At 59.2% G+C, this 20431-nt stretch overlaps 1 protein-coding gene across 1 annotated transcript; it reads right to left on the minus strand.

Annotated features, from left to right (window-relative positions):
* Window positions 1-1245: 1245 nt before the first annotated feature.
* Window positions 1246-16869, minus strand: ARL8A (ADP ribosylation factor like GTPase 8A). Its single transcript, XM_039565331.1, has 7 exons — window positions 16404-16869; window positions 8503-8583; window positions 7486-7559; window positions 5166-5259; window positions 3925-3992; window positions 3168-3238; window positions 1246-3044 (listed from the first exon to the last, which is right to left on the minus strand). Exons 1-7 carry the CDS (start codon window positions 16524-16526, stop codon window positions 2995-2997), a joined length of 561 nt encoding a protein of 186 aa, XP_039421265.1. The 5' UTR covers window positions 16527-16869; the 3' UTR covers window positions 1246-2994.
* Between the last annotated feature and the right edge of the window lie 3562 nt (window positions 16870-20431).

Raw genomic sequence — 20431 nt, forward strand, 5'->3', positions numbered from 1 at the left:
CCAGGGCTCCTGGCCCTCATCCCCCTGCCCGCTGCAGGGACAGCATTGTCCCAGGAGGATGCTTTCAGGGCTTCAGGGTTTCCAACCGCACACCCACCCCCTGGCCACGGCCCCTGCATGGGGCAGGGCGGGTCAAGGAGCAGGCGGGACGGATCTGCCTGAGGGCAGCCCGCCGTGGCAGCCCATCCACCGGAGCTGTTAGAGCTCCTTGTCCCAGCTGCTGGCAGCCGCCCCAGCCCCCGAGATGCCGGGGCGAGGGAGACGGTTGCCACGGGCAGTGAAAGCGAGGGGCTCACTGCGGGCTTTGTGCGCAACACCCACCGGGCTCCGCGCGGGCTTTGCTTTCGCAGACCCGTTTCCAGGGAAACAAAAGCCCCAGTTTTCTTTCGAGAGCACAAAACTGGGTTTTTCCTTTCATCCTCCTCCCCCCCACCCCGTGCTGGGCCCCACGGCTTGGGAGAAGAGGGGTCTCATCTTGGCACAGGGATGCAGGGGGGCTCAGAGTCCGGGCCGTACCTCCAGCGCCCACGGGGTGAGCGGGGTCCCGGTGAGGGGCAGTGGGGGAGGTGGGGGAGGGCATCTCCCACGCGCCTGGTCCACATCGCTCCGTCCTGAGCCCGGGCCAAGGGCGAACAAAGCCAGGCTTGTGCTGCGGGGCTGCACGCGTGGGGAGGGGAGCGCGGGCGGGGCGGGGGCTGCGGCAGCACAGGGACCCCCCCCAGCAGGCACAGCACCCCGGGGCTGCGCTGAACCCCGGCCCTGCTCCCACCCTGCTGCCCGGGCGCCTGACAAGCGCAGGGCAGGGGGCCACCCCCGGGCCACGGGGCGGTGGGAGCCCAGCAGCAATGGCCACACCCTCCCGAGGACATGGGGCCACCTCCAAAGGACACAGGGCAGGGGGACCCCAGCAGCAGCGGGCACAGCCCCCAGGAGGGAGCAGGGAGAGGGGGCACTGCAGCCCCCCCAAACCCAGCAGGGTTCCACAGCAGCTTGGGACGTGACAGGGGCAGAGGAAGGTCCAGCAGCAGGGATGACCACAAACAGAGTGTCCGAGCTGGCCTTGGCACCCAGGCCAAGGAAACAAAGCAACTGCAGCCGTCAGAGGTGCCTCCAGCACCTCTCGGGTGAGCATGACCCCACAGATGCCCAGTGGCACCCAGAGGACTGGGACCTCCCTTCCAGGCAGGGCCCCGAAGGATGGGTGGCAACGATGGGGAGGAAGAAACGTGACTGCAACCACACCCGCAACGCAAAATTGTTAATTTATTGTTAGGAGGCAAAAAAATTGTACAGTTACAAGAATCATTTCCCAACAGAGGTCAAATCTGAGTCAAAATATCTCTTACAAAAAAAAAGGGGGGGTGGGGGGTGACAACACTTTACAAGTCATTAAATTAAAAAAAAAAAAACAACAAAAAGAAACCTCTCTTTGTGCAATTCTGCAAAAACAAGAACAGAAGATAAATCCCTGGCCTGATGCGCTGGAGCTGAGTGGGAAGAGGCTGAGAGGGGGCCCTGCAGCCCCCCAGCCATCCCGACCCTATGTCCCAGCCCTGCACTGGGACCAGCAGCTGCCTCGTCCTGCACACCCACCCTCCAATGCCAGCCCAGTCCCCCCAAACTGGCCCCAAACAGCCTGGCCAGAGCCCCAGGCTGCACCTGCAGAGCCCCAGCCAATGGCACAGACATGGCACCGACAGCCACAGCCGTTCTCACCCCACACAACTTCCACAGACCTCCACCCTCTGCAGACACAGACCTGACCGTCGTCCCCACAAGCCCTGCTGCCCCCTGCCCCACGGCTCCTGTGCGGCCCAGCCAGGGCAGCAGGGCAGGGGGTGCCACGGGGAGTAGGGAGTGGGGAGCAGAGCACGGGGAGCAGGCACAGGGAGCAGGGCATGGGGAGCAGGGCATGGGGAGCAGGCACAGGGCACAGCCCCCTGGGTCTGGCGAGCAGCACTGACAGTGCACAGATGCTCTCAGTGTGTCTCCGGGCGCCTCCATGTGTCCCTCCCTCTCTGGCATCCCAAGGGATGTCCCTGGCCAGGGCAGAGCCAGCCGTCCCAGCCGGGCACAGGCGATGCCACTTGGCATGTGGGGAGCCAGCACAGCTGTCCTGAGAGGCTGCACGGGGTTGAGCCAGCCCCAGGACGGGTGGGAGGCAGGTGCCAGCCCCCTGCTCCCCCAGGGGCTGCTGGCATTGCTGGGCCCCCAGCACTGGTACCAGTGCCCCAGATCCTCCCCCCTGAGCAGCCAGGCTGGGCAGAGGGCAGGAGAGCAGGGGCCATGTGGGGCAGGGGGACAAGTGGCCCTGGGCCCCCAAGGGGGGGTTGGGGAAGTGGAGGCAATAGGGGGAGGCTGACGACAGTGGCTTGTGACCAATCCCTGTCCCCTGGAGGGGTGAGGAGCCTGCGGGTGGCAATGACACACCCTTCCCCCCCCACTGAAGCCCGAGGCAGGCAGGGCAGGGTGGGCACCTCCAACACCCCCAGGGTGGTCTCTGCCTGGAGGCAGCAGCAGGACACCCAGAGAAGGGGAGAGGGAGCCCCAGGGGACCCGCCTGCAGCTGGCACAGCCCCATTCCCAAGGGCTGCCTTCTGCTACCACCCTCCTCCTCCTCCCAGCGCTGACCCGTGGCTGGCCTTGGGGAGCCCCAGCTTTCCTACTGCTCACAGGGCCCAGTTCAGTAACAGCACTATCCCTTAAATTAAAAAATTAAAATATATATACATATATATATATACTGTATACACAGACAACAACAGAACAGTGCCAAAATGGAGGGAGAGAGAGAGGGGAGGAGAGGACAGGGGGAGAGGAGGGCAGTCGGACATCTTCTTTACAATAAAAACAAGGATTCTGCCCCAATGTGAGCAGAGTCTGGGGTCCCCTAAAAATACCCATCTAGAGAGAGAGCTGGAGGGACAGAGCAGGAGAGAGGGGCGTGGGCTTGTACAATGGCATCTTCCCAATCCGAGCCAGGCCCGCGGGACCTCAGCTTCGCCTGGACTTCGAGTGCTGGATAAGCCACTGTAGGGTGATGTCTGCAGAGGTAAGGGGACACTTACAGCCTCTGCCTCTGGCTGTCACCTCCTCCCACACCTGGGCAAGCACGTGGGCACGGGCTGCCCCCCACGCCCCCCATGACCCCAGCCCACGGCACTCACCGATGTTGTCCTTTTCTTTGCAGGAGATGGAATAGCAACAGATCTCTCGGTCCTGGATGGCGGAGAGGTTCCTGTGGGAAAGGAGCAAGTGCTGGCTGCAGACTCTGAGCTGTGTGGGGTGGCCATGGGAGACAGAGCACACTGAAGGGGCAGCAGCTCCCCAGGCTCTCCAGGAGCTGCACGTGAGCCAGGGGAGGGCACCATCGCTCCATGCCTGAGGGGCAGGGGTGGTCTGGGGGGGCCTATGTGACAGGGCAGGATGGACCCAATCCCACGGAGACCCTGGCCACCAAATCCCATAGGTCCCCCCCAGCCCTGCAGCCAGACGGGGCAGGGAGGTTTTGGGAGCGGCACAGGGCTGGCAGCATGGGAGCTGCACAGGTGCCCATGGCCAGGGGGGCTCAGAGGGGTGGCTGAAGGGGAGGAGATGCTGTGAGCCAGTGCAGCATCCCAGATCCCCAGCATGGAGGAGCCCAGTGCCACTGTCCAGTGCGGTATCTGGGGGAGACCAGCTCCACCAGCCAGTGCCATGCTGCGGCCGGGCCCCCACGCCACCATGTGGCACGTGGGACCCAGCCCTGGCACTGGTGGTTCCAGCTCCTCTCTGTCTCCACAAGGTGTCACCTAGGAGATCCCCAGCCACCCATGTGTGCCAGCCCACCCCAGGCACCACAGTGCCAGCCCAGACAGGTGATGGTGCTGGTGGGGACACGGCAGAACGGGGAGGGGTCACACTGTGTCACACTGGCACACTTACATCTTCTCAATGAGCTCCTTCTCATCCAAGGCACCGGGCAGGTCCCGCTTGTTGCCCAGGACGAGGACCTGCAGGGCAGGACAGGGGACACCTGAAGCACCGGCCACCAGACCAGGCAGGAACCTGCTTCTGCCACTCAGAAGCAGAGCCTGCTTGTGACACAGGACAGCCCTGGCTACCCCACTAGGATGTCCCAGACAGAGAAACCCCCTTCAGCAGCACTCAGGAGGCAGGGCACTTCAATTAACTGCCTTAATTAGCCTGTACACAGCATCTCCTGTGCACTCTCTATTCCCAGTGTGGAGATGTTCCCACAGCACATCCTCTCTCAAGGGTACCAGCATCTGCTGTGCCATCCAGGATGGTCTCCCAGGAGCCTCCCACTGCCTCTGAGCAAAAAGTCAAGTGAAATGGCCAACCCTGACGTTGCCCAGCAGGAGCAAGCTGTGGATGCTGGGTAGAACCCACTCTGCAGGCAGCCAGCCCAAACCAGGATCAGCCGTTTGTGCCATCAGTGATCTCTCCCTCAAGGCTCTCCACAGCCACAAAAGCATTCTCAGACTGTGTAAGGAAAATAACCACCCAGCAGGGCTGGTTTGTCCCTCCGGAGCAGCCATGTGACTGTCACCTGACGGGGCGGTGCTGAGGCTGTGGCTGCCCGGACTGTGCTGGGGCTCTGCAGCAGCACAGGATGCAGCATCCCCTGCTTCAGTCTGGAGGCTTGTTCTCAGAAGAGAGCCTTCAGAGGCCTGCAACTGCAGCGTGGTGTGTCAGGAGCTGAATTTAGCTGGCAGCGGACATTTGGGATCCGTGGCAAGATCTTCAGTTAGCTCCTTTCAAAGGATGCTGATTTGGGGGGGTTGGTGCACATCCCACCTGACACATACAGGGTGCCCAGCACTGCACCACGTCCCACCTCCTGCACGTGTCACAGTCCAGCAGCTCCCCTACCAGGAGAGGGGACCTTCCTATCACACCATAAATCAGGTGCAAATCCATGTGAGGGGACAGATTTCACCCAGGGGGCCTGATCTGTGCCCTAAAGCTGCCCTAAAGCTCCCTCTCTGTTGCTTGGCCCAGTTCTGACCTAGAAAGCGTCATTGCCCCAGCCGGCTCCCTCGGGAGTGCAGCGGGGAAGCGACGCCTCCAAGAAAAGGAGATTCATGGGATGTCCCTTCCTGAATCTGCTCTGCAAGCCCTGGCAGTCGCCAGCCTGGGGACCGACCGAGGCACCAGCTCACCGGGATGCCCTGGAGCTGTGGCTTGTCAAGCAGGTTGTGCAGTTCGTTCTTGGAGGCCTCTATCTTCTCCTGGTCAGCAGCATCCACCATGTACCTGCAAGGGAAGGGACAATCCTGAGCACAGGTGCCCAGGTCTCCACGGCCTCGTGCTGTGCTGAGGTCCGTGCCACCCCCAAACCTCCTCCCATGGCAGCTCACTGCCCCAGGACATGCAGGGGGTTGATAACAGGATCCTTCCACCAGGATGCCTCTTCCCAAGGATGGCTGTGGAGCTAAAAACCCCTCATGTCTCCCAGGGGAGTAGGGGACCACCCCAGCCTTGTCCCTGCAGGTGTCAACCTGCTGACAGCAGGGACAGGCTGGGCGAGGGAAGCCCAGGCAGGAGAAGCTGCAGGACACACATTGTCTCCATGTGCCCAGTGAGACTCGTGCACATGGCAGCTCCCATGTAAACAGCCAGGATAGAGGACAAGCAGAGAAGGCAAGAGAAGCTGAGGATGGAGAGGTGACAGTGACCCAAGAAGGGGAAGGAGCTCCTTGTCCCATCGATGGGGTAATCTTGGGAAGGGCCATGGAGCACATGGATGTGAAGCTGGTGGCCAGCAATGCTTCTCTGAGCAGAGCAGGAGATTTGGGAAAGGATTTCATTCTTACAGGGCAACTTTTATCCTGCAAAGAATGTCAGTGAAGCCAAAACTCGGGTGAGGAACGGATCAAAGCAGCCTTGATTTCAAAGATCAAGAAGCTGGGAGAGAAGGAGTGAGAAACACCAGCTCATCAGGCTGTGGGGAGTTACTTAAAAATAGGAAAAAAGCTACTAATGAAGTGCTTAACACAGGAAAATGGGAACGAGGTGCCAGAGGGAAAAACACCCCCAGGGACTGCCCCAGACCTTGGCATGTTGGGCAGGGGAAAGGGCTGAGAGCAAAGGGAAAGGAACATGACACAGCTCGAGGTGATGAGGGCAGACTGGAGTGTGACCTGGATGCTGACAGGTCCTTTTGTTTCCTGACAACTACGTGGGCCAAAATTATGACATTATGGAAGGAGGCAGCAAAAGGAGTGAGAAGACAGAGATTTTGTCATTTCCAGCAAAGCTCACTGTAATAAAAAGTGTAATAAAAACCCTCCTGCAGGTCCAAGGCCATGTCCCACCATGGTTACAATCTGCAAGGGCAGGAGCAGACACCACTGTCCCAGCATGCAGGACAAGCAGTACCACACTCCTCCTCACCTGCCAAGGCTTGGAGTTGGGAAGGGCAGCACAGAAACCAGCCCTCCAAATCTCAGGGCACAGTCACTTGGAAAAGATCCCATAAATCTCATTTTCTGACTGGATTTAAGGAACCCCAGTATGGTGTCCCAGGATCAGTATTTGTCCTTTGGAATAGGCAACCTGCTTCCCAAGAATGCCTTGCCAGGCTCACCCCGAGGCTGGACTCCCTGGGATTGCTTTCACTGTGCTGTTTGCAGGCAGGGGACGCCCAGGGACACTCAGATTTGCTGACTCAGTAGCGGGTGTTGCACTGAGACTCCTGCTCTCAGCACAAGATTTATCTGGCAGCACATGAATATCCTGACCTGGAAACCAGCCTCTGGGAAGGGCTGAGCCCCACCACTGGGCTCTGCTCAGCCCCAGCAGTGAGCAGCCAGCAGACAGGAAGCATGGGAGCCTGGAAGGGCAAGATCTGAGGAACAGAGCTGGACTGAGTGATGCTGGAAGGGAAGAGAAGGGTCTGCCACAGCTGGAGGGACCTGGCTGTCCTTTGCTCAAAGCCCATGTAGACATCAGTCCCCAGGGGAAGTATCCGGAAAAAAGGAGGCTCAGGGGGGACTTTCTCAGTCTCTCCAGTTCCCTGACAAGAGGGTGGAGCCAGGTGGGGGTCGGGCTCTTCTCCCAGGGAACAGGCTACAGGACCAGAGGAAACGGCCTCAAGTTGCACCAGGCGGGGTTCAGGTTGGATATGGGGGAAAATTTCTTCTCTGAAAGGGTGGTTAGGCCCTGGCAAAGGCTGCCCAGGGCAGTGGTGGAGTCACCATCCCTGGAGGTGTTCAAAAACCACCTGGGGACATGGTCTAGTGGTGAATATGGTGGTGTTGGGCTAACGGTTGGACCGAATGATCTTCGAGGCCTTTTCCACCCTTAACGATTCCGGGATGATTCAGTGATTCCACCCCTTGGCACAGGTGTCTGGCTCTGGCAGCAAAGGCACCGCAGCTCCCCTGTCCCCCCAGCACCCCGGGGTGGGATGATGCCCCCAGCCAGCAGCAAGGCTCAGCATCAGCACGTGGGTGAGAGCAGGGTCCTGGGGATACTCACACGATGGCACTCACTCCACGGCAGTATCGCTCCCACATGCTGCGGAACCGTGGCTGCCCCCCGATGTCCCAGAGCTGTGACAGGGAGACGGCAGCGTTACCCCCACAGTCCTGCCCAACACTCTTTCCTCCCCCATGTGGCCACCCGGAGCATTTTGGCCACGCACCAAACCCACCCCCATCTCCTCCTCTTCAGCTCAAATTTCAGGAGGAGGCTCCTGACTTGATGAAGAAGGGAGAAACCTCAGGAGGGGCAGCTGGAGGATGCTGAATCCCCCTGTAATGTGCCTCTGCTGGCATGGAGGGACCCTCTGGCCCAAGCTGGCTGCTCCTCCCCATGCCCATCACATCTCCTGGCACTGCCCTGAGACATTTCCCATTTCAGAACATTCGGCACACTCTCAAAAGTGTTCCTGCAGCAGCCACAGATCCCCAGCCAGCTTTTCAAGTCTGTCCAACAGCTATTTCCCAGTACAACCCCAGGCCCTTGAAAGATCCAGAAGAGGTAGAACCCTCCTTTTCCTTTGCTCCCAAGGCAGAGGCCACCACTGCAAGCCACGACCTGTTTTTCCCAGCACTACCACCCTCAGCAGCGTGACCACATCCGTAAGTCCCAGAGACATAAGAAACCTCCAGCTTTGCAGCCTGAACTGGCTCTTATTGCCCAAGTCTGGATCTCCTACACCCCTCCCCACCACCTCCCCTGGTGGGTACCTGCAGGACCCTAACAGGCAAATCTTTCCCTTCCAGATGGTGGAATCACAATCCCTGGAAATGTTAACAAAATGTGGATGTGGCACTTGGAGACATGGTTTAGTGGTGAACATGGCACTCCTGGGGGAACATTTAGACTCGATCTTAAAGCGATTATCCAGCCTTAATGATGCTGTGCTTCTATTCTATGAGCTGCATCTGGGGTGCCTGGAATTCTTCCACCTCCAGCAGAACAGCCACCAATCTCCCTCACCTCCACCTTCCATCCCAAGAGCCCTCACCAGCAGTAACAACTGCATCTCACCTTTATGGTAACATTCCCTTTGGTGATCTTCCTCATGTTGAAGCCCACTGTCGGGATCATGTCTTCGTTGAACTGTCCTGACTGCAAGGAACAAGGTGAAACAGCGTTAGGAGGCAGAGGAACGGGGCCAGCCTGCCCTGGCAGGGCAGCAAGGCTGACAGCCTGGGATAACCCCAAAGGCTCTGCCAGCCCTGCCGTGGGCACAGCGCAACCCTCCTGCAGGTCCACGCCAGGACGCAGAGCCCAGGAGGCACGGTGCCACCAGGAATGCTGTGCGTCCTGGTTCCGCCCAGAGGGATGGGATGTGGCCAAGACACTGTGTTATTCAGTACCACCTGACATCATTGCCATGGCCAGGGAAAAGGGACTGAGCTCTTTTCCAGTTGGGAAAAAGCCTGGTGGGTGGAGGGAAGCCATTGTTTCATTGTCCCGGGCTTGGTGAGCATTTTGCATGTAAATCACCCTCTCTTTGTACACTGTTGTTATTAGTAGTGTTGCTCTTACTGTTTTCTTATCTCGTTGCTGTTTCTAGTAAATTGTTCTTATCTCAACCCGTGATCTTTGCCTTTTGTGCTTCCAGTTGGAGGGGGAAGGGGAAGCAACCGGGAACATCGGGAGCACCAAACTGGGGACCACCATTCCTAAACCACGACGCCGACGCCGTGGCTGCTGCAATGGGCACAGGTGCCCTGGGTGCCCCAGTGCAGTCCCCAACCCTGCAGCGAGCTGCCAGCCTCAGCCCTGGACACCCTGTTGTCTCGGTGGGCTCGGGGCTTGCCCATCCCAGCTCTTTCCAGGTGTGACTCCCAAGCCCTTCGTGGGAGGAGGCTGAGACCTTCGTCCTGAGCAGTGACCTCTGGTGAGGCAGCCCTGCAAGGACCCCCGGGGTTTTAGGCTGGGCTTTTCACCCAGAGAGCCACCTCCTGCTCCAGCTCCTTTCCAGTTGCAAGTCCTGGGGGCACCAGCAGGTTTCATGCTTCCGATCACTTATGGTCTAGCTCAAACCAGACTGACTTCTGCTTTCAAGAGACTGCTGTCTGCGCTGGTCCCCAGTCCTGCATCCTGCCTGTGCTGGGTGACGTGGGGGGTCACAAAGGGCCCCCCTCCCCAGAAGCTGCTCTCATGCAGCTCCAATGTCTGCTGAGTTTATGCATCAGATGCAGGAGATCCCTGGGGGGTCGAGCACCCCAGTGCTGCTGTGGATGGGTCAGGCCTGTCGGAGCAGGGACCATCCCTCTGCTGAAGCTGGCTCACAAGCCCACATGCCCAGCACCACGCCGAAGGCTCTGCTAATGCCCACCCCACCGTCCAGTTTGCTGCTCCAGTTCCAGCGCTGCAGGACGGGCCCAGGCAGAGCAGGGATGTTAGGGGCAGTCCCAGCAGTGATGTGGCATCGCTGGGGCAGGACAGGAGCTGGCACAGCCCCTCAGCCACTGCCTCCAGCAGCTTCCCTGGGACTCACATCAGGCTTATGGCCTGTAAATGCATCCTGGGGAATGCTGAGGAGCCAGTAGGGAAGACTGTTTGATAGCCAGGATAATGCAGCTGCGGGGAATTTGGCCATCAATGCCAGAAACTTGCAGGAACCACCAACCATGGCCAAACTCATCCTAGCAGGTCCTTACTACCTTAAAACCTCCGTTTCTTGAGGGCTTTTCTGTTAGTTAACACAAACTTCAAAACAGGAAGTCAGTTCATGCTATTTTCTCATAAGCAGATTTTTGTGCCTGGTTGAGCCTGTGGCTCCTCCGGATGCACCACATCAGCAAGTCACCAGGGTTTTCCTGACCTCTTCCAAACGCTCTGCAGTACACACTGCTTCCCTTTTTCATATCCCTTTTGCATTCAGCAGTAAAACCCAGCAGCCAAGGGGTGTTCAGGCCCCGCTGCACCCAGAAAGGACTGTGGGTAAGGGCACGGGGAGTGGAGGGGAAGCAGGCAGGGATCCACAGGGGATGTCTCCTATGGACTGAGGTTCAACACACAACTGAGCTTTATGAAACTAAGAAATTCTCAGGCTTTGATCAGTGGGCACAGAGAGCAACTGCTGAAGAGCTTCTTGGAAGCTGCAGGCACCTCCCTCAGGGATCCCAGACCACACCACGCGATCTGCTGGCTGTGCAAAAGCCACACAAGATATGGTTCTGGTGTGATAGAAGCTTCTTCCAGGAAGGGGTGGGCTGCAGGAGCCAGGAGTCACCTCTTCTTTCCTCCATGGGTGGGAGAGAGCATGTCTGTGTGAGTGACCACAGCCTTGCTCCCTGCCCCAAACCCCTCTCCCTGCAGCACCTGCCTCCAGGCTGCCCACAGCCAAGGGGCCGAAACAAAACCACTTGAGCTGTCCAAAACAGGCCAAGCTGGGAGTGCAAGGCCTTGTGGTCCAGGATGGCTCACACGTGCTCCCTGCTGTCCCAGCACCCACAGAAGCATCTTGCACGTGCTCCTCCTCCATCAGCTCCTCCTGCATCAGCTTCTCTCTGAACACAACTCTCAGTGGTGGAAACACGATGGTCCCTCTTCCCTCTCCAACCACCCCTGGTGCCTTCAACACATTTTCAACTCCCTGCAGGGTTCAGCCATCCACAGGTCCACTGCCAGGAAAGCAGTGAGCACCCTGATGGAGACAAGCAAAACCTTCACGGGACACATTCTTCCCCCAAGTTTTTGTTATGTAATGAACATAGCATCCATGCTGACTCTGAAGATGATGCCAAGCCACACCAATTGCTTAAGAATGGGATTGCACTGGGAAGCACAAAAATCGTTGCAGGCAAGATGGATTTTGTGGCTACAAATGGCAGATCAGGTCTTTACAGACTCGAGCTCATCACTGCTTTTGCCAGGGTCACTCACTGCTCTGCCCAAGGCCCTGCCTGGAAGGCAAGTGACCTTTCCACCCAGCCCCAACACTTTCCAGTTGGGTTACTGGCAGAAGTGGCCAGAATTCAGCTTTTGCCAGGGCAGGCAGTGTCCCCAGCTCACGCTGAGCCCCATCCCCTGACACATGCACAAGGATTCCACACCACCTGCCAGTTCAGCCATCATCCCTTGCTCAGACGGGCCCAGGACCTCGGCTTGCTGGCACATGCAGAGAAGCCACCTCAGCCTCCCCCAGCTCTGGTGAGCAGCATGCAGAGCTGAGGTGGCCAGGCCCTGCTCCTCACCGGATGACATTGAACTGATGCGACCTGCTCTGGATAAATCACTGCTGGCTCTTCTGCAGCCCTGTTCCCCAGAGGGCAGAGATGGCAGTGCTGGGCCATGCAGTTGTGTCTCCACCAAAGCATGGCCCTCTGTGGGACAGAGGCAGGAGCCCAGAGCACCTCGGGTTGGGTGTCTCCCACCACTGCCTGGACCATCCCCACAACTGGCACTCCTGCAGGCATCTCCTGCCATACCCTGTCCAAGCTCTAACACGGAGGGAAACTTAGATATAAAAGATAGAAGAAAGAAACTTTTTATGATGTGAGAGGTGAGGCCCTGGCACAGGTTGCCCGGAGAAGCTGTGGCTGCCCCATCCGTGGAAATGTTCAAGGTCAGATTGGATGGGTCTTGGAGCAAACCAGTCTAGTGAAAGGTGTCCCTGTATGTGCCTGCCAATGGTAGGAGTGTTGGACAAGGTCATCTTTAAAGGTCCCTTCCAACCCAAATCACTCTATGATCCTGTCTCAGGAAAGCCACACTGTCCATTTTTCTTGGCTCATGTTGACAGAGCTTGCAGCAGCAACACAAAACCATGCCCCAGCCAGATTCTCCTCCTCTTCCAGAAATACCGAGAAACCCCCCAGAAAACCTACCACCTTCTGCATTATGAAGCTAAGGTGCAAAGACACACCTGTGGAGGGCCCAGGGGCTGCATCTGGAGGCAGAAGGACCGTGAAGCAGCATGAGAGCCCACGGCCACCTCCCACCCACCCTGGCCCTGCCAGACCCCACACAAGGGGCACATCCAGAGGTGGGTGTCAAGACAGACCGGTCCAAATGCATCAGAACAACATCTCCCTACTACTTCCTCAGCACCTCTCTCTCCTCTACCTCCCCAGCAAACCCTGGGGACCTTGCAGACCTGGAGCTGCACCTTCCCTCTCGGGCTCAGGCACCAGAGCACATCCTGCCAAGATGGGTCAAGTGGCTAGTGAAGGGGTTGGCGTGTGTCTGAGGATGGCCAGGAGCAGGCGCTGAGCTCTGCAGTGCTCTGAGCCACTATCAGGCTCACTGTTGGAGCACTGGCTACCTGCCACACCAGCCACCAGCCTACCTGGTGCCAAATATGAGGCTGATGTGGTTTCATAGGATGGGTCAGGTTGGAAGGACCACAGTGGGTCATCCGATCCAACCTCCCTGCTCAACCACGTTCATCCCAGAGCACATGGCACAGCATTATTCCCAGACAGTTCTGGAATATCTCCAGTGAGGGGGACTCCACACCCTGTCTGGGCAGCCTGTTCAGTGCACAGTCACTGCACAGGAAAGAAGTTCTTCCTCATGTTCAGGTGAAACTTCCTGGGCATCATTTTCTGCCCATTGCCTCTTGTCCCATTGCTGGGCCCCAGGGAGCAGAGCCTGGTGCATCCTCTGACCCCTCCCTGCAGACACTGACTGACATTGATGAGGGCCCCTCTCAGCCATCTCTTTTTGGCTGTTTGGCTCAACAGCCCCAGCTCCCTCAGCCTGTCCTCATAAGAGAGACGCACTAGCCCTCTCAGCATCTTCACAGCCTCCACTGAACTCACTCCAGGAGCTGCATGCTTCCTCTTGCAGCACTGCTCTGAATCACTTTCCAAGCAGGGCTGAAGCACAGGATGATGCCCCAGCGCTCCCACCACATGTCCAACACCCCGGCACTTGTGGCTTCACTCTCCTGGAAGGCTCTAGCACAGATAGAACGCGTGTGATGTTAAAAAGCAGCAACACCCTCTTGTTCTAACCATGGCCTGCACTGACAGGTTTTGGGCCCCAGCACCTGCTGAGGAGCTCTCAATGGCCTCGAGTCACCCTTGTCACCACCAGACTGGGGTAAAGGCAGCTAAAAGCCCACTGGCTTCAGGTTAAATCAAGACCACATGTATTTGCAGTTTTCACTTCTCCTTACAGGCAAGACTTCAAGCCTCAGCTCTCAACAGCCAGGAAAAGAAAATATAAGTCCTGGAAAATCAAAGTCCCCAGACAGGTGACCCAGGAGGAGTCACCCTGATCATAGCTGCCTTCAGCAAAGCCCTTGCCTGGCACAACCACAGCCTGGCTGCTGGAGGGAACCAGCCACCTTCCAGGGAACCAGAGTCCACTTTTCAGTCAGGTGCAGCTACAAATCCTGAAAGAAAAGGACGGTGCCAACCCCCCCAGAGCAGGTCCAATCCCAGAAAGGCTTCTTTTGAGATCTCTCCAACAACACCAAAATCCCATTCTTCTTCAGGTTTTTCCCGCCCCACAAAGCCCAAATCACAGCTGTTTCCCCTTCTGACAACCCCATTGCAACACCCTAATGCCAGGCGCCTCCAGACCTTCTCAGGCAGTTCCTGTCGGGTTGGCATTTTCTGTCATGCTTCTATTTCACTGTGCCCAACAAGTCCTTCTTTCCAGGATGTCTTCTCAAAAGTTGGTGCCCCTTTTTGTGTGCATCTGCCACAAAACTTGAACTTTCCGAATAACTTGAGAGGTCGAACTCAGCACCCTGAGCCCGACTGCCGTGTGAGGGTCTCAAACACCCCACCCCAGACCTGACAGACCAGCAGGCTATGGTGCCAACTTCAGCAGCCTCAAGAGCTGCTATAATTCCTCAAAGTCCCTTTTCCCGACACCAGCAATCCTGGCTAAGTGGAGAGTGTCCTAGTGCATGGGTCTTGCCAGTGGGGTCTTGCCCACAATAAAACTGCCAGGCACAAAGTATTTACTCGCAGAAGCAAACCCCACAAAGCCCACACTGAGCCCTGTCTGCTCCAGATGCAGCTGGGAGAGGAGGAGACATGTGGGGAACACGGAGCCGAGCAACACCAACCCTTGGGATTTCCAGCCCTGTGCAGGCAGAACTGTGCAGCAGGTCTGGGATAAAGCTCCACCACCCTTCGCAGCTTATCTGGGTGATTAAAACTGACACTAAATTACTTTGCCATTTTTAAGGTAGTCTGGGTGCTGTTAACAGGCAGCAGCATCCAGCAGATACAGAGCAGGAGCACCCCACACGTGGCACTGCCGCGTCCCACCCTGGCACGGGATTGCAAAAATTGACTATTAAACACACAAATAACAGGGAGAGGTCCCCCGAAAATAGGATTGGTGCTCAGTCACTGCCCCAGAGCCGAAACGCTCCCTGTCCCCAGAGGCTGGTGTTGTTTTATGGAGGAACCAGCAGGAGACCGGAGCACTGAGCAGTGACTTCCAGCAAAACAGCTCAAGAGCAGGAGTGCCATCGTCTCCAGGAAGAAAAGCATTTTAGGGTGTCCTCTCTCTACCCCTAGACACTTCAGAAAGGACATTTTCATCCCTCAGCACCTCCCAAAGAGCATGGCTCCAGTGCAACGAAGCCTCCATACGAGCTGGAAATCCCCTCTGACAGTCCAGCAGCTTCCAGCACCCTGAGCAAGCAGCAACAACTCACTCTGCTTTGGAGCCATGGCGAGCATGGACTTTGGAGCAACGTGCAGGGACCAGGGGGCAACCAGGATGGATCTGCATCCACTTCCTTCCATGAAACCCCCTGGGAGCAACAGCCCAAATCCACCCCTTCAGGATCCTCCCGCCTCGAACGATCACGTATTGAGAGGACGAGAACAACCCAAAAAGCAAGAGGGGAGACTCTGCCAAGCATCCCCATGGGCAAAGCCACGCCCTGGGCTTTGGGATCCAGGACATGCAGCTCCTGATCCACAGCAGGGACCCGGTGGACGAGGCAGCGCAGCCAGGGAGAGGCCAGGGCTGGAGGAGCCTAAGGCGGGTGCCGCTGCCCCGCTCGGGTGCGGAGCGTGTGCTGCTGCAAGAGCAGCCGGCACCCACAGGACGCTGCTGCTGGGGAATGCTTCCCGAGGAAGGTCACCAGGCAAACACCTCCTACACCGGCCCCCAGGCAAGGAACCCCGGTGGCACCGAGCCCGGCAGGGTCGCCATGAGGCCCCACCTGCGCGTCCCGGCGGCGGCGGGGACGATGACAAAGCGCCTGCTGTTACGGGTACGAGAGCAGGAGCTTCCCGGCTCCCGGGGCCGAGGCTCCCGCAGTCCCGTCCGGGGCACCGGCACTGGCTGCTGTCCACTGGCCGGGAAGGGCGAGGCGGTGCCAGGACCCTTCCCCAGGCCCTGCTCCGGCTGTGGCCGCGAGCACCGCGCTCGGCTCCGGGGATGCGGGGAGCAAACACTGCGGGCTGCCTGGGCCGTGCCGGGCCTGCACCCCGCACCCCACACCGTACCCACTGCTGCATCCTGCACCCCACACCGTACCCACTGCTGCACCCCACACCGTACCCACTGCTGCACCCTGCACCCCACACCGTACCCACTGCTGCACCCCACACCGTACCCACTGCTGCACCCCGCACCCCACACCGTACCCACTGCTGCATCCTGCACCCCACACCGTACCCACTGCTGCACCCCACACCGTACCCACTGCTGCACCCCACACCCCCTCCCCAAAGGCGTTTTCAGGCTGGGGTGCGATAGGGCGGAGACATTCTGAGGAGCACCCAGGGCGTGCAATGGGGGCATGTAAAGAGGGTGCAGCAGGGGTGCGAAGGGGGGGTGGAAGGCGCAGGGGTGCACTGGGGGTGCACTGGGGGGGTACTGGGGGTGCACTGGGGGGGCACTGGGGGGCACTGGGGGGCACTGGGGGGTCCAAGGCGCAGAGGTGAAGCCCTGGGATGGGCACGTGACCCGTCGGGGATGGGGGGATGCGGGGTGTCCCCCGGGCTCACCGCGATAACGTTGACGAAGGTGGTCTTGCCCGAGTACTGCAGCCCCACCAGGGTCAGTTCCATCTCCTCCTTCCAGAACAGCGCCCGGAACCAGTCCAGCAGCTTGTTGAAGAGTGCCAGCATGGTGCCGGCCGGGCCGGGCCGCGCTGAGCGGGGCCGAGCTGAGCCGTGCGGAGCCGGGCCGGGCAGGGCCGGGCCGAGCCAAGCCGGGCTGGGCCGGGCCGAGCCGAGCCAAGCCGAGCCAAGCCTAGCCGAGCCGAGCGGGGCCGGGCCGGGCAGGGCCGAGCGGGGACGAGTGGAGCCGAGCGAGGCCGAGTCGGGGCGGGGCCAGTCGGGGTGGAGCCGGGCAGTGCCGATCGGAGCCGATCGGAGCCGAATGCGTCCGGGCTGCGCCGAGCGGTGCCGATGGAGGCCGAGCCGCCGCCGCCGCCCCCCGGTATTGTCCGCGCGCCGCGGGCCCTGCTGCCGCACCGCCGCGCCGGGTGGGGCCCGCGCGCCGCCTGCCCCGCCGCCGCTGCCGCGCCCCCTGCCGGCCCGGAGGACCCGCCGCACCGGGCACCGTACAGCCCTCCGGACAGCCCGGACAGCCTGGAGTACCCCACACCCCTGCCCTGGTCACTCCCTGCAGCCTCGCACCCTCGGTAATCTAGGCCTTCTCAGATCATAGCACGGCCTGAGGGAGGGGGGATGCACCACTGCACCCCGGACCCGGCACGTCCTCCCCGGGACCTCTGCTCCCCGACACACCTGTACGCCCCGGCAGCCTGCACCCAAAGCCTTCCGCAGCCTTCTCCCCATGCCCCCTGCACTTGCTGCACCCCCAGTACCTCCGCACCCCCAATATCCCTCCGGCCTGCACTCCTGTGCTCCCAGCTCCTCCTGGTGCCCACTGACCCAGCACCCCCGGCACCCCCATCTCCATCACGCCCTGTGCCCTTGTGCCCCAGTGACCTCCGCACTGGTCACCTGCAGCCCTGGCAGTGCCCTCCAGCCGTGCCGCTGGGCACACCCCAATCCTGCACCCGTACCAGCCCCCCTGGACCCCAGCCCTCCTGCACACCTGGGAGGGCCACTGGGACCCCTGGCACACACAGCAGGACTGAGCCAGCCCGTGGGGCTCCTCTGCCCTCCTGCCCCACTGCGGCCCATGCCACCGTCCCCCTGATATTACCTGCCTCTCCAGACAAGAGCACGTCTGACATTCCCAGGAGGTTTTGATGTGGTTGCTCAACCGAGTTCCTTAAGGAAGCTGAGAGGTCAGGGCTGTGCCAGCCCATGTGGGTAAGGGGTGGCTTATCCTTGTGCTCCCCTGGCTCAGGGTTTAGCCCCTGAGTGACCAAGGACCAGCACAAAGAGGTGTCCCTGCCATGTCCCACAGTGTTCCTGGTACCCCCAGGAACCTGCCAGAGTACAGCTGTGGCAGAGAAAACAGCACCTGGCCAGCAGCCAAGGCAGGAACTGCCCCTGGCCACAGGTGCCCCTTGCCCAGGGCTGGTGGCAGGTGCACCCGAAGGATGGTGTGGCAAGGTAACACCAGTGGTGGCCCAAGCAGGGACCCTGGCTCCTGAGACTCGGGGAACAGCAGTGGGTGAGGTGGGGGGACCTGGAGCTCCAGGGAGATGCATCCTGCTGTGATGGGACCTCGATGGGCACAGAGAAGACCTCACCCACTTGCTGTTTCCTTCACTCATGGCTTTTGTGGCTTTGGAGGCTGTGCTTTGACCTGGTGCTTGGCCTCAGGCCTCAGTTTCCCCAGGTGATGCCTGTGTGTTGGTTCGGGTGCAGGGTGCAGTGGGTGCAGTGGGCAGGGATGATTCGGGTGCAGGCTGCAGGGATACTGGGAGTACTGGGGCTGCAGGTGTTCGAGGGGTGCAGGCGGTGTGGGCAGTGCTGGGTGGGGGAGATGCAGGGCACAGGGGTGCAAAGGTGCTGGAGTTGCAGAGTTCCTGAGGCACTTGGGGGTGCAGGGTGTGATCAGTGCAGGAGAACTGGGGGTACAGGGCTGTGGGGTGTATAGGGGTGTGTAGGGGTGTACAGGGGTGTATAGGGGTGTACAGGGGTGTATAGGGGTGTGTAGGGGTGTACAGGGGTGTGTAGGGGTGTGTAGGGGTGTATAGGGGTGTGTAGGGGTGTACAGGGGTGTGTAGGGGTGTATAGGGGTGTGTAGGGGTGTACAGGGGTGTATAGGGGTGTACAGGGGTGTATAGGGGTGTGTAGGGGTGTACAGGGGTGTGTAGGGGTGTGTAGGGGTGTATAGGGGTGTGTAGGGGTGTACAGGGGTGTATAGGGGTGTGTAGGGGTGTGTAGGGGTGTATAGGGGTGTGTAGGGGTGTACAGGGGTGTGTACGGGTGTGTAGGGGTGTACAGGGGTGTACAGGGGTGTACAGGGGTGTGTAGGGGTGTGTAGGGGTGTGTAGGGGTGTACAGGGGTGTACAGGGGTGTGTAGGGGTGTACAGGGGTGTGTACAGGGGTGTACAGGGGTGTACAGGGGTGTACAGGGGTGTGTAGGGGTGTACAGGGGTGTGTAGGGGTGTACAGGGCTGTACAGGGGTGTGTAGGGTGTGTAGGGGTGTACAGGGCTGTACAGGGGTGTGTAGGGGTGTACAGGGGTGTGTACAGGGGTGTACAGGGGTGTACAGGGGTGTGTAGGGGTGTGTAGGGGTGTACAGGGGTGTACAGGGGTGTGTAGGGGTGTACAGGGGTGTACAGGGATGTGTAGGGTGTGTAGGGGTGTACAGGGGTGTGTAGGGGTGTGTAGGATGCTGGGTGCCAGCAGGCAGGGTGGGCAGTGTGGGGTGTGCTGAGTGTGCCAGGAGCCCTGAGCAATCCCACAGAAGCCGACGATTCCCACCTGGAGAGCGAGACACAACCCAAAGGCACAGCTTCCTCGAAGGATGTTCCTGTGAGACCTTTACCCAGCCTTTCGCCATCAGGCCGGGCCCTGCAGGCTCAAAACCCCTTTTCTTTCCCCCTGCTCAGCTCTGCTGGGTTGGGGGGACACCGAGCTGCTCCAGCTGTGTGTGCTGGCCGTGCCTTCGCTCTGCTGAGCGCTCAGGGCAGGGCTGCCTGGCTGTGCCATGCCAACAGGGTTCCATCCATGTGGGATTTGAGCCAGTCCTAAAGTGAGGACTGGCACACTGAAGGTGCAGTTCCCTTACACCAGGTCCTTTATTCCAGCAGTTGCTGGGGAGAACCCATGGGTAGAGGTTGCTCGTGTTCTCATGAGAGACAAAGATGCTGAATCCACTGCTGGGGCTGCCTGAGACAAATGTGTGTGCACAGAAAATAGGGAAACCGGGCTGGGGTTCGATTCACCTCACAGGGGCTATGTCAGCCCCTGACAATTAATGGTGGGAAAGTTTTCCTCGTGTGCTGTGAGTCACTGGGAAGCTGCCTTTGTTTTCAGAGACACAAAGCATTTTGCTTTCCAAGCTGCTGCAGCCTGCTCAGGATCCCAGTGCTCTGCAAGGGAGGCCTGAGGAAGCAGAAATATCATTGTTTTCTGTAATCACCCCATCATAACTCCTCATACCAGTGAAAAATTCATCATCCCCCAAATCTTGAATGTAATTTCTGCTTGAAGATATTTTCTTTTCATAGAATTCAGAGAATTGTTCAGGTTGGAAAAGACCCCTGATATCATCGAGTCCAACTGTAATCCCAGCACTGCCATGGTCACCACTGAACCATGTCCACAAGTGACCATCCTGCAGGGATGGCAACTCCACCACTGCCCTGGGCAGCCTGTTCCAGGGCCTGGCCACCCTTTTGGTGAAGAAATTCTTCTTAATATCTAATCTAAACTGCCCCCAGTGCAACTTGAGGCTGTTTCCTCTTGTCCTGTCCCTGTTCCCTGGGAGCAGAGCCCGACCCCCCCGGCTGCCCCCTCTTGTCAGGGACTTGTGCAGAGCCCTGAGCCTCCTTTGCTCCAGGCTGAGCCCCTTTCCCAGCTCTCTCAGCCCCTCCTGGTGCTCCAGACCCTTCCCCAGCTCTGTTCCTTTCTCGGGACATGCTTGAGCACTTGAGG

Source organism: Corvus cornix, chromosome 26, assembly GCF_000738735.6.
Source record: "Corvus cornix cornix isolate S_Up_H32 chromosome 26, ASM73873v5, whole genome shotgun sequence".
NCBI lineage: Eukaryota > Metazoa > Chordata > Aves > Passeriformes > Corvidae > Corvus > Corvus cornix.

What these genes read in the sequence shown, in the direction of transcription:
- ARL8A (XM_039565331.1), bottom strand. Translation starts at nt 16,526, where the DNA reads ATGCTGGCACTCTTCAACAAGCTGCTGGACTGGTTCCGGGCGCTGTTC. An exon ending in CACAGCTCCAGGGCATCCCG is followed by an intron (nt 3,993 to 5,165) that starts GTGAGCTGGTGC and finishes CCTGCCCTGCAG; the next exon opens with GTCCTCGTCCTGGGCAACAA. An exon ending in CAAAGAAAAGGACAACATCG is followed by an intron (nt 3,045 to 3,167) that starts GTGAGTGCCGTG and finishes TTACCTCTGCAG; the next exon opens with ACATCACCCTACAGTGGCTT.